Raw genomic sequence first — 18,166 nt, 5'->3', positions numbered from 1 at the left:
AAGGATGAAGTAATTTTTCAAAGATGATCTTGCTGGTCCCTAGGTGGAATGCCAAGACACCTCAGGATGTCTCTTGCACCTGAATTTCATTTCTACCTACACCAGTGAAAATACATACACATGCCAACACGTGTTTCAGACCTTATGTGTTACAGTTGATTAGAACCAGACAATCATTGCATTAAGAAAATCATGGAGAACTTAAAATATTCCCATTGAACTCAAAATAAACTTATTTTGAGATTTGTCACTTTCCAATTTCATCCATACGAAAATGTGAATGAAAAGTCTCCTAACTCTGACCTCGTTATGTTGTCCTTTTCTCTCATTTGGAAGGAAAAAGTATGTGAAGAAAAAAAGGGGAGAACTTGCCAGCTCTCACCTGCCAGTTTGAGCATTCAATTGAATTACTGCAAATCTGAGCACACACAAATCATGGGTTTGCTGTATTTATATTTAACTTCAACCCCTTCCCTAAAATCCCTTAATTTACACTGCAATTTCTTCTTGATGGAAAAAAAAAATGTCTGGTACCTTCACAATGCTTCCCATCGTAAGACAAGCGGAACCCAGAAGAACAAGTGCAGTGGTAGGAACCGGGGGTGTTCTCACACGTGTGCTGACACAGGCGACCAGGGTAATTCCAGCACTCATTTATATCTGACAGCATAACAAGAAAATACACAATCAACTTCGAAGCAAAAGCATCAAACAAGATGCAGGAGGGTATTTTAAAAAGCGTCAGAGATTAATTTTGAGAGCACAAAACGCTGCAAGCTCAGGTTTCATGCTCACTTGGTGCTCTAATTGGTGTACAGTAACAATAAAGGACAAAATGCTGCATCATAGGCTCTTCTGAATAAAGTTGTGAACTCTTCAGAAAGATAAATTCTATAGCAGCAGAAGCGTGACCTGGAAAGTACTTTGCTGATGGCTTGAAGTGATAACCTGCAGCTAAACCAAATCAAGGGCACCCAGACCCAGTTCCCAGCAGAGAGAGCGAGCTTTACAAGGCTGGTCACTATGGCTGCTTTGGAGGTGATTCCTTTATCTTCTGGGGCACTGCATTGCAGAACCACTAACTGCACACTACAGTGGTGCTAAATACTGCCTTGAGGCCCAAGGCTCAATCAATCAGTCCTTTCATCTCCTCCTGTGCCTTACATACCAATGCAGCTTCTGCTGAAGGAATCGTACTGATAGCCCATCTTGCAGTCACAGCGATAAGCCCCGGGAAGATTATGACAAACTTGCCCTTCACCACAACGGTGCACACCAGTCTGACATTCATCCACATCTGCAGAACCAGAGAAAGCAATTAGCTGAAATGTAGTTTCCTGAAAAATCAATGTTTCTGAAGAGAAATGAGTTAGTTAAGTAACAGGAATAGCACCGGTGAGGTTGCTGCCTGAACAGAACGAAGAGGGGCAGCTTTTCCCACTGTGCTCTTCTCAAAGTCCGTTTTATGTATCTCACACTTCTGAAAAGCAATGCATTCTCTTAAAGTGAGGATGGTAACTGTAATTGCAGTGGAGCTTTCCCAGGATATTCTGCATTTCAACGTAAACACATTTTGATTCTGATCAAACTGTGACATTTGAACATCCCATTCTGATGTTCTGCCATTACATGAGTCACAGTAAGCCATTTAAAGCAAAACAAGCACCAGCCAGAAATTCTGCTCATCTTTTCAATTAAAGCAATTGCTATTTTCATCTCCAGTTGCCCTTTCAATCTTGTTTCTGATGTCTACCTTTTGCTCTTTCCCAATGTAGATTTTTTTTTTGTCAATCAGCTCACTTTTTGATACTCCTCAGGGCCTCTCATCCAGAATCCAACACCGACAAATTAGTTGCTTCTCCACTCACGTGCATCACTTCCAATCTCATTTTAAAAATCCTCAGATGAAGATGAGAGCTTTCAATACACGCTGATTTACAAGACTTGCAACGTGACTAAATAGCTCATCAGTATCTTACAAATCCCTGTCACCATCTGTGACAAGAAGCATCAAAAAAGTCTGATTAACCCTCAGAAACTTGTGTTCCTTCAAGTACTCTGAGATCTGTCATTTTCTAAGACAGCAGATCCTGCTTCCTTCCTGTTTTTCAGACCTTCAGCTACTTGAACAACCCAAAGTCCTGTTCATGTAATATTAATCAGGACATCAGCCTAAGGCTGGGGTTTCTCCACACTTCCCTACTCAGAGTTATAAATTTGAGCACTATTTCACTTCAAAGTATTCCAGGGCACTTTCTCCATCCATCAAGAGCCTCAGATGGTGCTCCTGACAGCAGTCACTGGCTGAGAAAATGATAGGGAAGTGACAGCAAGTTAATTATCACAGAAACCTGGATCTGGAAAAGTGGAGATTGTATCAACTATGATGAGAGGCACTGACGAAGACTGTTCAATATTCCAGCATTTTCTTTTAAGGTCAGAGGTAGCATCAAAACAAGGAAGTTTCTAATGCAGATACATATTTGTCAAGCAGCAGTTTTATTTGCAATTAATTCACTCATGCAACCATTTCATTAATTTGTCAAAAATTACATCTTCCATTACTTTCAGACTTTAATTAGTTCTAGGGTATTATACTATGGGAAATGTGCCACATTTCACTGTAGTCACAATACTCTTCAGTTAAATGTAAGAGGCACTTTTTAATAACTCATTTACTAATCAGAAAGTAGGAACATTTTCAAGAGAGATGAGTCCTAATGAGTCCTCTAAACAGAGGAGATGGCCATACACGTGTAGTTCTGCTGGAGAAATGTGCAGATGATGTATTTACTGCTGTGGATGAATCTGAATCAGGAACATAATTAGCTATTGTAATGCCTTAAAGAAACTAATCTTTATCAAAGAGAGGGGAAAATAGGACCATACACTTTTCTTTTTTCTTCTCCATCCTCTCTGCCTGCTTTGAGTAAATCATAACACAAAGCAACCAAAAGATACAGGCTGGAAACAGCACACACACAGCAAAGACAGAGAAATCACCAATTAACATTAAACATTTGTTTTCCCAAAATCAAACTGGAGAAGCTTCCTTATACCTGCTCCTTAAAAGCACTGTCAATGGTGTGAAGTAGAGACAAAGTCTCATCAGTAATTACAATACATTGTTATCTCATTGTGCTTTAAAGATGTAAATGCTGTCTAAATAATAGTAATTTCCTCCTCTGACACATATTTACACACAGTCTCTTTTAGGAACAATGGGAGGAAAAAAACTGGATTCTTTCTAGAAATCATCAGGTGGAAATTTCAGAACATAATTTGCCCCAGCCATTAGCAGGGCTTGAAAACAAAGGCCACTGGCATTCTGAGGTGAATGGTGACTGCTTACCTGTAAGAAAAAGGCACAGTGGTAAACCTAAAAACAAATTCAGGGGCAGCACAGTTCCAGTGGTGCAAACTTACTTAGCTCAGGTGAATTAGCTGAAACAGAAGTGATTGAAACCAGCTGAAGAATTGTGCCTTCACAACAACGGAGGGAAACAGGAATTTTGGACCTTGCTTTTGTACCAGCCAAACTATTTCAGGCTGCTATATAGTAAGGCAGCAAACGAGACTGCACTCCTTTGCCCTGAGCTTACAAAACACAACCAAGCCCCTGGAGCTGTAGTAGGAAGCTTCCTCAGTTTTCTCAGTTACACACATGAGCTGCCCCCATCTTCTGTTTCCAAGTCTTCCCCACCTTCTCACTGGCCAAGCATGGTCAGGATAGCCCTGGGAGTAAGATCATGAAGGGTAAGGAACAGCAAAAAAGACAATGCAGAAATTTATGTGGAAATGTGGAAAAACTCTAGCTATACTGCAACTTTTCACTACAGGTTGCTTGTTGTGACCAACACAGCTTCCACCAACCTGTAACTGCACAAAAACATATTTAATGTATCTTTGTCATCCTTCCTTTTATTCAAAGGGTACATGAGTAGGAATTATTAGCATACTATCACTAACCAAAATACTTATTTGACATTTTTTTTTCCCCACTGTTGTTTTGAGACTGTTTCATAGAAAACGGAACATAGGGAGTATTTCACAGACCATAGAGAATACAGCAACAGATAACAAGCCTTTCCTTGGGCACCAAGGCCCAAGCTTTCAGTTCCTTTGTGGCTAGTGCGCTCATTTAAAGAGCTGCATGCCAGGCTAAATAAACATTTCAACATTCTTTTAACACAGAAAGAACTCATCCTAAACACACACACAACCGGAAGTGTGGAACACCATTCATAATGACACAAAGATCATCCACTTAATTCTACTCTCCTGAGAACCCAAACTCAGAGCTTCACCTTTGCTGCATCCCCTGGCTTCAGATCATGTTGGTTACAGTGAGACACTGTGAAAAACAGCAAAGGGTCATGGTTTTGACTGACAGCATGAGGTTTAAAAAGAAACTCAATCACCTTCACTTCAGAATGGAAGCCAGTAAATCCCATATGCAGTCAAGCCCAATGTCACCCCATGCACTCAGAGGAACTCCAGGCAGCAGGCAGGTCATGAGTGCAGCATCCTCCATTGATGATAAACCACTGAGCTGCAAATGCATACGGCAAGTTCCCATTCCTCACAGAAATTTAGCAATCTGGAGGTAACTCAAAACTTCTTTTTTTAGCACTGAAATGTATTTGATCCTCTGGAGTGGGGTCTTACCAACACATCGGGTTCCCTCCTCATTGGAGTGGTATCCTCTGCTGCATGTCAGCATGTTCCTTTGGCAGGTATAAGAGCCAACAGTATTGATGCAGTTGAATCCTGGTTTACATGGCTCAGGGAGAGAGGTGCATTCATTAATATCTGGCAAAGAAAATGGATTAGAAAAATTAGAGAAGCTATTTGACCTTTTGAGACTCTTTTCTTACAGCTGTCACTTTTTTTTTTTTTTCTTTTACATAACTTATTGTGTGAAGGTGAGACTGATGAAGGTCTGCTGGGGCAACACTTTCAAATTCAATATACAAGTATGCATGGCTTTAAAAGAACACTAATGTTTGCATTAAATTCATAGCAGGATTTAAGGGAAATTATACATGGTCAACATACACCCCCGATGAGCTAAGAGGAACAGAAGCTGGACAGTGCTGCTGCACATACCACTGGTCCCACTTACCAACACAGTTGCCCTCAGGATCTTGTAAAAATCCATCCATGCAGCGTTGCTTTGACTCACAGTAGAAAGATCCTTCTGTATTCTGACACACAAAATTTACTTTACAGCTATGAGTTCCTCTCTCACATTCATCAATATCTGTTAATCAGATAAAACACCAAATTGTGGCCAGTTAAGCTGTGGTTGTCAATAGTTTTTTTCAAGTAGTTTTTGTGAGTAGTTTATAAATCCATATCTCAGAAAGGAAGTTAGGAAGCATTTAAACCTGACACCTAACATTGCCTTTGGGAAATCAGAGGTTTAGGTTTGTTTGGTGTTGGACATTCACTGCAGCACAGGCTTTGGAATTTGTTGGGTTCTGCAGCAAATTTGATTCAGGTCCCTGCTGCAGAGCCTCTGATAAATCACATACATTAAATTGTCTGCAGCTTTAAAACCCTGAAACCCAAATTTAAACTAAGAATGAGGTACACATAAAATGTGGTACCACATAAAATTTGTACCACACTCTTTCCACAGGGCATTGTCTCTTATTCCTATTATATAGCTCAGGAATTCTAGGTAGAAACCATCCTCTGCTGCTAAAAGGGCATCTAAGTAGAACAGGGCTGGGATTTCCCTGCAAACACAGGTACATATGTAGGCATATATGTACCTAAATATACAGAACAAACATCCAACTCTGAAAAATATTCTGAAAAAAAGATTAGCACAAGAGGAACGAGTAACAAATTTTGCTATTTGTTTTACTCTGCAGCCAGAGCTCAAGCACAGCTTTCTCCTCCTTATTACACATATGAAATTATTTCCCAAAGTATATTTCCCAACTTGAGGGTTGCTTTATAGACACATTGAAAACACTTCCTGCAAGTTTCAAACTTATAAGTTTACACTCAACTGATCTGTGGGGAGAAACTACATGGATCAGCTGATAGAGCAGCACTGCCTCCATTTTCAACTTCAAGAAACCTCACCAAGGAACAGAATTCAGCTAGAAATACTGGCCCTGTGAATATTTTCAAATGCTACTTCAATATCTGCTGGTTCCTCTGAGAACAGTCCCTGTGCTCAGCATCTTTACCAGAAGATCAAGACAAACGGAGGAACCCCCCAGACTGAGGAGTCCCCACTCCTCCAGGCAGCCAAGGGGAGAGCTGCTGGCACTGCTATTCCAACCCCTCCAGTAAATGTTAAGATCAAGGGAGAACATCACCAGCCTCACAGGAGGTACTATATCAGTAAAGTCTTTCTACATATTTATTGACTGATATTTTAAAATGTGGAATTCAGTATTGCATAAACCTCTGCAAATTCCAAAGTTATCTGTAGGCAATTTTACACAGAGTAGTTCTGGAGTTTTAGTCTTTCTTATAGGTTATTAATTGAAAGGCTACTTACAAATTGTAAATATTGTAATCTATTATAATCTAACCTTAAGATTAGAAAGCAATTTAGATCAGCAACAAATGTTAGAAATGTTATAAAATCAGATCACAGAAGAAGACATTCACAAAACAGTCTCCTCAAGTGATCCAGAGTTTGTTTAGGGCAGCTGCCTATAAAGGAGAGTTCTGATCATCTCTATTTTATAACCTCATGTTACGTGTCAAGACATCCCATCCTCCAGCTGTCAGGAAACATTTTGTGTAAAAAATTTAGGAGGCAAAACCACTGACTCTTGCCCTGGGAGGCAGAGCACACATCTCTTGCATCCTCCTGTGCTGCAGGAGAACTTCTATTGGGCTGTGACTACTGATGTTCACTTCTCCACTAGACCTCTATAGAGGCCAAGAAGGGGGAGACGAAGAATAACTTCTTAAACCCTTGACCATTCTAAATGTAAATAAACACAGACAGACATCCTAAACACAGGGAGGACCAGACTGCAGCAGCCCCATGACCCATTCAGGCTGTGATTCACTGTTCAATGGCAAACAGTATCAGCCCCCTCAGAGAAAAGCATAGCTATGCAAAGGAGGGTCATAGGAATTCCTCCAGCACTGGTACCTCTCGTAAAAACAGAGTAAATCCTTATTTGTAAGGTTTCATCCATTTTCCCAGTTCTTTCTAGCTATCTCTGGAAACCATTTCAAATAAATGAAGCTGACAATCAGCCTTTTAAGTTACAACCCTGCAATCACAGAGCAGCAACCAGAAAACGCTATGCAATCCCTTTCCTTTCCTGTTTGATAACAGCAGTTGCATCAGCTGGAAAACACTTGTCTTACCAACACATTCTCCATCCTTAAGTTCATAACCTGGCTGACAGCTGAGCTCCTGGAGACATTTGAAGGATCCCATGGTGTTGAGGCAGTGCTCTCTCCGCTGGCAGGTGTGCATATCTGTCACACATTCATTGATGTCTACAAGAAACAGTTAAACCAGTCAGTGCCTCATCAGTCTTGAGTGATCTGCCTCTTCCTGCTCTTTTGGAAGAAGTCAAAATCTCAAGTGAAACCCTGTCTTCCAAAAGACAGTCAGATAGACTTTGCTACAGTGTTCTGATGAAGAATATTTTACTCCAGGGTCTTTTGTTAACACAGAGTAACTCCAGAGAGAAAAATCCCAGGGAGATTTCCTTCTCCTCCCCTCTTCCCAAATGTGCAGTGGATGGTGCAGGCATGGAGGACAAGCAATGGACAGCACTGATTAAATGCTGGGTGGCCAGAGGACTGATAATCAGCTTCTAGTTCACTGGACAGAAACCTCCTGGACTATGACATGAGAAAGTGACTGATGCATATTGCTCATTGCCAGGTTTTCATAGCTCAGACTTCACATCAGTCCTTGCTGCATCATGCTAGAGAGACAGGAGCTGCTGCAAGAGCATGGACACTGAGTATGAACTGGAAACTCACGTTTCCAGTTTGAAATAAAGTTTATTCCCATACTCATACAAGAGTATGGACACTGCCCACCTCCATGCATACTGCCTGGTACCCAGTTCCTAAGGAATGCCCCACTGGAACTGGGTACACACACAGAGATGGAGAGAGGAATCCTGAAGGCTCCATCAAGTTTGTTAATTTGCATTTTAATCTCCAAAGACATCTGAATTTAGCAAGTGGAGTAGTAGAGAAGGTAATTAAAAAAAAAAATTAAGTACCAGACTATGAAATGTAGGACACACTTTGGAAAGGAAAATGCCACACCTTTAAAATGTTCTGACAGGCTTAGATGAAACAATGTCAAATTCAGATTTGCTCATTTAGAAATGAAGGCTGAGAACAGCACAATGAGCAAATACTTAGAAGCAGCAAAAAAGGAGTAAAGTCTGGGAAGAGAAACTTTCTTGCCAGTCTCCACAAAATCCTACACATTTGCAGTTCTATATAAAGCTGAGAAGTATTTCTAGAGCTAACAAAAGCCAAATGTGACCATAACTATTATCAATCATCCAGCTTCTCTGCACATGAAGCTGTTTTCATACTACACAATAAAGCAAGTATTGTTTAAATCAGATTTTCATTTTGTCTGTAGAACCTCATTCCCAGCTAAGTACCACACCAGATATATTACTTCACCTTGTGGAGTATGAAAACAGGAAAAGCCATTTTAAAAGCCTTTTGTCTTAGAAAATGCAACAGCTTTTTTCCTACCAAAGAGATTAAGAGGAGCACCAAGAGAAATTTTAGTTCCTGCCAAAGGCACTTAACGGGTGATGTGCACTGAAGTTTTGTAAGACCAGTATGTTCCTTTGGTGGTATCTCCTTTCCCATTTATTTTTGTTTTCTTTTTGTTTGCTGGGAGAAGAATAGGAACTGCTGTGGGAGACTCCTCCCAGCTAACTAGACTTATTTCTTAAATAAATTTGAGGGGGCTTTTTAAAATTAAGGGAAAAATGGCTATTCATAGCCACCTAACAGCACCCAAACAAGTGCAAGAATTTCTGCTGATGTAAGAGGCTATACAACAGGTCTCAGGTTGCAAACTTTTTCTTTCTTCTTTTTTTTCTTTTTTCTTTTCTTGCAAACCACAAAAAGGCCTGATACATCCAGCCTGACAGCACTGCACTGCATCATGTGAACTTCAGTCAGTTCAGCACAAGGTCAAAAGAGCCACTAATAGGAAAGCCTGTTTGTATCAAACACTGCCCAAAGCACATAGAAGGTTTCCACTTGATTAGCAGCTGTAAACCAGTAAAAAGAAGGATCAGATTCCACAGACAGAAAAAAATCTAATTTAATTCCATGTTTTGTCTATAATTTTTGATTCAATTTTCAGATTTCTGAGTACTTCAGAAAATAAGTAGAGCTGGCCCAAACACAATTGAGGAAACTAAAACCATGGCAACTAAAGGATTGCATGCAGAATTTTTGGTTTCAATGAAAGTTTTCTGTACAAGTGATACACTCACTATCTTCATAGCTGAATGATTGTGACCTGGCCTGTGATGTAAGGCTTGAACTATGAGCTGTGCAGTATGCAAGGTTCTGCTCTCTCCTACCCAGTGTTAGGACATGAACCTCCATCTCTGATACCAGGCCAGTTGCCAGCCCATCACAATTCCCTTTTCATTGTTATTTAACAGATATGCACTTCATTGTTCATTTTTCTAAACTGATTCCTACATGGTCTTGCCTGAAAATGAGATCTCAGAAGACTTGGAGCACCCTTCTCCTGAGCTCCCCCCAGTCTATATCATTGCTCTCTCTGTCCATGCCCACCACAGCACCAGCATGGGAAAAGGCCTTTTTGGGGACAGCTCAGTCCCAGTTTGTGCTCCTTTTGCTTCACCACTATGGCACAAGGTAGAGGGGAGTGAGGACTGAATATGTTTTTATAAAAACACTACAATCTCTCCTTTTTACCTCCTTGTTGATTATCTATAAAATCAAGAGGGCCCATAACTTCAGTGCTGGAAATCAACTCAACAAGTCAGTAGGATGCTCAGCAGAGCACTAGGAAAAATATGACTTATGTTTCCAGTTTAAAATAAAGTTTATTGCAAACATCAGACTAGTTGTAGTCTTCATCCAGCACAATGAAGACTGTGAGGGGGGGAGCAATCATATTTTTACAATAACAGAAATAAGAGGAACAATAATTTAGTAATACATTAAAAAGAAGCCACAGAGTTAACTTTTGAGAAATCTACTAGGTCTGTGTATGTGGTAACAACATTCCTCACTTCATGTCAGTAAATATCAGGATGAAATGTAATCATGTAATATCTCTTTTTTTTTTCTCTGGAACTGTTGTTGAAAACAGCAACACTCCCTGAGCATACCTATTGCATCTAATAAGCTGACATTTTTGCAAAGGAATATCAGATTTTACCTACTGCTATATTTTTCTATTCATACTTCAACATTAAAAAATTTTTTTTGCATATTTTATAAAAATGTGAAATGTGGACTTGCTTTTTGGTTGTTTTTTGTTTGTGGGTGGTTTTTTTTTTTTCTGCATCTGTACTTTCTCATGTTTGCCTTTGTTTTTCTTTCTCTTCAGATTACTTCAGCTGAAATTTTTTTATGGAATACATCTGTTTTATTTCCCCTTGTTGTCACTTCACAACCACCCATCCTGTGCTCACACACATTCCCTATGGTTCAGCAATAAAATGGCCACTTAGTACTGGCTGGGGCAGGAGGGAAAATTTAGACAGGAGCACCAATAAAGTAGTCAAGTAGTCTCTGTCATTGTGCATGTGGGTGGTGGTAATGACTTTGCCTGAAAGTCACCAGGAAAAGCAATCCACATTAAAAATATCCAACCTGGCTCTTATCTCTGGAGAACATGGAGCTTTCAAGCCTAAAGAGACATTTTAATATCTGTTCCCAAAGTTACACAAAGCTGATGTGTGTAAGCTATTTAAACAGCTGGCAACTCCTCATGGTGCATGGTTGGCTTTCAGTTCTGGATATCTGCTCTTGAATGCACCTGGCATTATAATCTTCCACAATCTGACTAAAGGAAATTCAGCAGATAAAAAAGGGTATCAGCTGCTTGTTGTTGTGCAAAGATTTTCCCTCCCATCCCTAAAGCATGCAAAGAGGAACATCATTAAAACAACAAGAATCTGCAAACAAATCACCAAAGCTTTCCTGGTGGTGTCTGAGGTAGCCCAAGATGGGGCATGAAAGCAGTCGAGCTGGGCAAGGGTACCTCAGTAAATGTGGCAATAATGCAGCTCAACCAAACACAAACCACAGTTTGCTTGTGGCTTTCCCCTTTGACTTGAGGAGTAGGAAAAATGTTAAATACAACAAATGTTCTCCAGGCACCCCGTCCAGAGCAGAGCTGTATGTGAGCAGGGAGCACATGGGGGGTGTCTGTTCAAAAAGAAACTTCCAAGTTTTCTAGATTATTCATGAGGATACCTGTAAAAACCTGACTTGCATTAAAGAAATACAGAGGGTTGTTATTCTGCGAGGAAGAAGAGGATCTTCTAGCTTTACAAAGGCAAGATGTAGCTTTCATTTTATTAGCAGTGCCTGAGGTTTATCTTATAGCAGTTAAAATAAAACTCTGTTATAATGTCATGGGGTAGAGGACAGGAGAGGAAGAAAGTGAATAAAAGGAAGCACTTGGCATCTTCTGTAGCACCTTCTGCCAAAGTTGCTGACAAATATGCATTAACTTAGCTTTAAAATGCTCCTGGGAGATGTGAAAAAGAACCACTGCACAGAGCAGGAACAGCATCAGGGGACTTTAAAGCAAGATTTTCAGAAGCAGAAAGCAAGGTCTGGCAGTTCCTTCAGCTGCTCTCTTATCAGACCTTATACTGGGAAGCGTGGGACATGCAACAGGATCTGGGAAAGCCCTGAAATACACCATGTGGCTGTGGCCAACTACAAATTCCATCATCCAGCTCACAACCTGATATTCTCTGGAAAGGCATCTTCCAGTGCTGTTCTCTCAACTACTCAATTTAAACTAAAAACTTTCATAAATTTTTCATGCTTACCTTATCTCAAAATAAATAAATAAATAAATAAATAAATCCAAATTTAACAACTTGAGGAAAACCCAGGAGACAGTAAATCACACTTCTACTCTAAACTATCACACTGGATAAACCTTCCTGCTCAAATCCTCATGTCACTTGACAGTCATTATTAAGATGAGATCATGGACCTTTAAAAGATAGAACAAAACCAAGGCTGTGATGGTCAGAAAAACAGCATTATAAATGTAGGAAGAAAGACATGGGTGGAAGAAGGCAAATGCATCCACAGATGACATCAGAGTCACAGTTTTGCTTTCATTAATGCCTAGAGCTCTCCAGGTGCTCTGTTTGTCCAGGTGTTACCACAGCACTGCTGTAGCTCAGGTGCCTCCTAGACCAGTCTCAGGAAAAGTACCCTAAATAGAAACTATTTCGTAAGCTCAGGCCTTGGCTTTTGGAAGCAAATTAAAGCCTCATAAATACACTTTTAAAAACAGATTGGCTTCTTATATGAACTTAAATAGCAGGGATGATACAGCAGAATTATGATCCACCTTTGACTTTTATACAAGGAGTTTTGTGCCAGAATCAACAAAGGACTAATCTGAATTTTAAATTTCCATCACTTTGGAATGGATCTTTTCCACTGCCCAAACTTCTGATGATTTCTTGAGTTGTATTTATAAAGTTTTGCTGTTTCATGATGTCTGGGGATTGGGCAGTATTGAGACTGTCCAGAGAGAGCAACTACTATGTTTTCTTTGTCCAGTTTAAGAGCCACCAGCACTGCTGTGGTCATCATAGGTATAAACTTTTACAACTTTTGAGTATAGTTATATGTATCCTGAGAAGTATTGCTAGGGAAAAAGCCAAATAGCACACAACTCATGATGTTAAGTGGCTGAGCAAATGGTGCACATGTGTTTTTACTAATTTCATATTGAAATGTCATATGCAAAGATGGCCAGAGAGCCTTTTAGCACAAATGGTTTAAATGCAGTGCAGAGCATGAAGAATTATGATGCTGTGGTGAATGGCTTATACCTATCATCTTACCAACACATTTTCTATGCCTGTTGAGTATAAAGCCCTCTGCACAGATCACTGTGTGGTTGACACAGGAGAATGATCCCAATGTGTTCACACATAATTGTCCTCTGGAACAAGCGTGAGCACCTGTGAGGCACTCATCCAAATCTACATCAACATGTTGCAACCAAAAGGGAAAAACAGAATTCTATTAGAACAATGTCTGAAATGAAGCAACACTTCTTTCACACTGGAGATCCCTAAATGAAGTGTGTTGGAGCTACCACATCACCACCACGCTGTAATATACACACTGTTACACTGGAATAAACCCTCAGAGATCATCCAGTCCTTGCTCACACCTCTAGACTTTTGTTATTCCAGAAAAAAACATTCTTAAAAAACAGGCAGGCAGAGCCAACATACACTCTTTGTGGGAAGCCACCCCCCTTACCACCAAATATGTACTTTAATACACATCATAAACTCACTGCTTCCACTGATGTTTCTGAGTGTTTTCACTCACTGTAGGAAATAATTGCCTCAAAATTCCCCTTTTTTATTCTGACATTAATTAGCTTCCACTGCACTTGAGTAAGCAATGCACAGTGCTCATTTTCTCTGGTGATATTAAATCCACATTTTCTTTACTGATTATCCAGAATTTCATGAAAATTGGCTGTTATTCAGTAAGATCTGAGATTTAGAGGGATGTGGATCACTTGTGAGCAGTTTTGAGTGTCAGAAGCTTCTACTTCCATTTCCCATACTTACAGATTTATAATTAAGGTATGTCACAGAGCATTGCTTCCAACCCCCAAATCTTTCCTGGGCAAATATATCTTTTGTCACTACCCAACCATATCCATTTAAAAGGTATATAATGTGGACAATCAGGGTAAAGCTTTGGAATTCACTGTTCATCATTGTGATGAGCTTCAGTGTCAGATGAAACATCAGGAGCTGGTCCGGCTCACAAGGGCACATTCTGCCTAGCAGCAAAACTTCATTGATTTCACATTTTCAAGCAGAAATAAAACCAAACAAAACAGGTGATGGGACAGGTCTGTAGTTCTGAGGAGGTTTCTCAGGACAGCAAACACACCCAAACCCTGGGCTGCTCCCCTTCTCAGGAAGAAAAGCTGTGTGTCCATGGCTGAGCAGACTGACCCTGGGGAGGAACAGTCCACAGAAGAGAAACAAAGAGGGCTGAAGCAAAGCCTGGAATGTCAGAGGAAAAGAGCATAAATCCAGGCTTACCATCACCTGAAGTGCCCAGGTAAGAAGCACACAGGATACATGTGCTTCACGAGTTATATGTGAAGCAGAGCTGGTACTACTTCTGGCAAATGGTCTCTGTACTGCTACTGGAAATTCACAGCACTGAAAATAAGGAACCCTTAGTAGAGAAACCCCTAGGGTCAGAATATCAATGAGATCTATATAGAAATGTTTTAACCTTGTCTCTGTGCTAAACCCAAACCACCTACCTTCACAAGAAATCTCATCAGCCATGAGAGTATATCCAGACAAACAAGAGCATACAACATTTCCTTCCACAATATTGCAGACGTGCTTGCAGGGGCCATTATCTATACAAAACAAAATTGCAGAATACATTAGCATGCACAACACACCTCAGCTGAAGTTACAAATGGCCAGGTCATCCAAATATAATCCCAGTTTAGGAAATGGGGAATGCAGTTTGCAAACTGTCCATCCAGAAAGCTTTAATCAACACTTACAGCCCTCCTACTACCCAGAAATACACCCATGCCCCTCCTACCTGCATTGCACACATTATCCTGTGCACCTGCACTGCTCACATTACACCAACCATCAGGTGGTTAATAACCTTGAAATCAGAGGAGAGCCTTCAATTATTCCTTCAGGTTTCCCCTGACAATACCTCAGCCTTATGCCAGAGGTAACAAATTAAGGATGTGTGCTGAAATCAGATTGGTGATGGGATGTGTGGAATTTAATTCAGGCTCTATGAAGATTCCTCATTCATCTGCAGTTCACACCTCCAACATACCTTTACACTTATCCTGCTCTTCTTGTAAGGACACAACAAGAATAGGCTGAGGAGAGGCTGCTGGAGGGATGGTGGCTTCTGCTTCCAGCCTTGTCACCTGTTCTCTGTCAGGATCTGAAAGGCAAAGGTGGCAGAGATGGATCAGAGACAGCACCATCTCCACCAGGCACACCCATGGCAAGCCTCTTGGTACCATTCATCCCACTCTATCAATTTTATGTAGGAGGAAACATTTTGGTGACCTGGACAATTGTCTATGAATGCAAGTGAACAGCCAGGTTGGGAAACTGCTGCCTGTTTGATACAAACAACTGTCCAACAGCACAGACAGAGTGCTGCATGTTAGAGGAGATGCTCAGAAACATCATGGATACAGGTCAGGGAGCTTGGTGAAAATAACTTCTGTAAAACACTGCCACACCTAATGAATAAAACAGGAAGTGTTGATTTTATTTTTTAAAATGCTGCTGTCAATGGCTTTGTTTCATTTGGTGTATGATGGGAATAAAAACCCCAGAACCCAAACAAGTCTTTAAACTTATTCTGTACATCCTATCTCAAGACAGATGAAAAGCAGCTTTACAAGCACAGGATACTCTGGAAAACATGGCAGCTGCAATTTGGCATTAATATTTTTAACAAACAGCAATCTTCAAGGTATCAGAATAGTTAAAAAAAAAGCCACACACACAAATCAACAACACCCCCACACACACAAAGCTCTGTTACAGCAACAGGAGTAATCCCTTTTATCAGTACCCTCAAAATGGAAGCCTAAATCCATAAGGCATACACTCTTCCAGAGGGATGTGTCTTGTTCCTATTGATTCCAGTTCAAGTGCCACCTAGAGCAAAGTGTGAGCCACCAAAAAATGACAACATTAAATAGGTAAGTGTGACTGCAGTACAGGTTGGGGTCATGGAAAGAGTGATTTCAGCTTAAAAAAGGAAAAATTAAATCACAGACATACAAGAGACAATGACATAGAGGCAAATACAAGACACCTGCTTGTGGCATATCCTGGATGATTTCCTCAGGAGAGCAGAGAAATGAGAAGGAGCTTTTTAAGTTTCATCAGTGGATGCTTCCTTCTTGCCTCACACAGTTAGTGCAAGAACACCCCTTCTTAGAAGCCTCACAAAAAAGTGTAACACACTTTAAAAAACATAAGTCAAATGCAAATTCACAAATACATTCCCAGTCCAGTAAAGAGCAGGAAATGTACTAGGAAATTTTCCGAAGTAGGGGAATCCACCACTTTTCCTGGGAGACCATTCCAGCGTCTGACTGTCCTCAGAGTGAAAAATTTTCCTCTTGTGTTCAATTGGAACACAGGTAGAAATACAAAGCTATTCTTTCCTATCAGGGGAGTAAAAGTTACTCAGTATGAGATTTAAAACTGCCTGGTGTGGGTCTCCATGCACAGACCACATGATGGAGATCTGCCACAGAGAGGAAAAATAAGAAATAAAAGACCACTGTACCATGTTGGCAGGTGTAGCACAGAGGGTCAAGCCAAGCATAGTGAGGTGCCCTGCCCTGCCAGCTCCCTCACCAAGCCCTTCATCTGACCCAGGGCTCCTCCTGAGTACCCCAGCCCTTCCTCACCTCACTCTGAGTGTCTCAGATGTTTCACTCACAGCCCCCTACCCTCATCTCACTCAATCCAGCTCTGCAAATCCCCCTGCACCTCTTGGCTCAGCCAGAGGCACTGCAGTCTTGCACATCTGCCAAGAATGCTGCCTACACAGGCATGAGATGCACTGACCCAAACCTGCACTTCAGTGGAGTAACAGCAGAAGCCAAGCAAAGCAAAGCAAACACCAACACATGGCTCCAGGTGAGCAATCAAGCCAGATTTTGCAGTGCTAAAATAAGAACCATTTTCTTTACCTCTTTTGGATTAGGCCTATTCCCCAGAATTATAATATAAATGACAGAGCAGACAGCTGGTGCAGAAACTGTTGTAAGGGCTGTAACATCATGTTGACAAGAATGACCTAATGAATGCTCATTGTTTGGCTTGGGCAGAAAGTACTTGAAGTCTAAGGAATTTTGTCATTGGATGACAACACTGACTTTGCTTGTTAAATAACTCAAAGCACTTGTAACTAACATAAGGTTTCAACTTTTCAAGTTATCTGATTTGAAACCTTGCCATTGGAGAACTCCAGACATCAAAACAATTATAACACAATAGACTTCCTTTTCAAGACTTCCACCACATTAGATATATTTAGATTTTTTTATCACTGAAAGATGTTAGATAGATAGATTTTTTTAGATAAAAATCAAAGTTCAGGAAGCAATGTTGTCTGTCTGAACTGAATACAGTTTAGCTAGAGGAAAGCTAACTGTGAAATACAAAATTAAGAAAAATAGGCATTTCATTAACAATCCTTACAAATCCTCCACTGAAAAGTGAAAACAGACTGATTTGAAGAAATTAAATACCACCCTGATCTCATACCACCAAGACACAAAAAAGAGGCATAATTAAGTTTCCCAAAATGGTTGGTTTTCTTCTTATTATTAATTTTTTTTCCAGTCTCCAGGGAAAATATCTCTGCATCAGTACCCATAATAAGCCTCACAGAAACTACAGAGAAACAAAAAGAAAAGCTTGGTAGGTCAGTGCAGGTGGTAGAAAGACATTATTATTCATGGTGTTTCCTGCCCATTTTCTTACCTGGAGAGCAGCTGGTCCCATCATCTTGCAGGGTGAATTCTGGAAAACAGGAACACTTGTAGGACCCCACGGTGTTTATACACAAATGCTGACAGAGTTCCCCACCATAGATGAGACATTCATCCAGGTCATCTCCAGGCAGGTTATTTGACAGTTCAGCTTCATTACTGATGGACAAAGCTTCATTGTGATCTTCTGTCTCTGAAACTACAACAGAATAACACTTGCTGCTCCTCTGACAAGTCTTTTGGCAGTAGGAGTGTACAGTACAGAGCATTTGGTACAAACTCCAGGTACTGTCAAAGCAGTTACTCCAAAGACAAGGGAAAATTAACCCATCCTGGAGAGGAATGCTAAAGGTTCAGTACCTCCTTCATAAGGCTGGAGGGACT

General features: G+C 40.5%; 1 protein-coding gene across 7 annotated transcripts in view; it reads right to left on the bottom strand.

Moving 5' to 3' along the window:
• Positions 1-18,166, bottom strand: part of FBLN2 (fibulin 2) — a 114,388-nt gene that overhangs the window by 7,547 nt on the left and 88,675 nt on the right. For 6 of the 7 annotated variants that reach the window (XM_071755490.1, XM_071755488.1, XM_071755493.1 and 3 more), the window contains 9 exons: positions 17,775-17,981; positions 15,085-15,198; positions 14,537-14,638; positions 13,074-13,214; positions 7,354-7,488; positions 5,126-5,263; positions 4,669-4,812; positions 1,169-1,297; positions 535-660 (listed from right to left, as the gene is read on the bottom strand). In XM_071755490.1, the coding sequence (XP_071611591.1) occupies positions 535-660; positions 1,169-1,297; positions 4,669-4,812; positions 5,126-5,263; positions 7,354-7,488; positions 13,074-13,214; positions 14,537-14,638; positions 15,085-15,198; positions 17,775-17,981 (1,236 nt within the window). The remainder of the gene's footprint in view (positions 1-534; positions 661-1,168; positions 1,298-4,668; positions 4,813-5,125; positions 5,264-7,353; positions 7,489-13,073; positions 13,215-14,536; positions 14,639-15,084; positions 15,199-17,774; positions 17,982-18,166) is intronic. The other variant, XM_071755494.1, reaches the window with a different exon arrangement.

The sequence above is a fragment of the Heliangelus exortis genome, chromosome 12 (genome assembly GCF_036169615.1).
Source record: "Heliangelus exortis chromosome 12, bHelExo1.hap1, whole genome shotgun sequence".
NCBI lineage: Eukaryota > Metazoa > Chordata > Aves > Apodiformes > Trochilidae > Heliangelus > Heliangelus exortis.
Note: the sequence above shows the minus strand (reverse complement) of the source record. Positions and strands in the feature narration are given on the sequence as shown.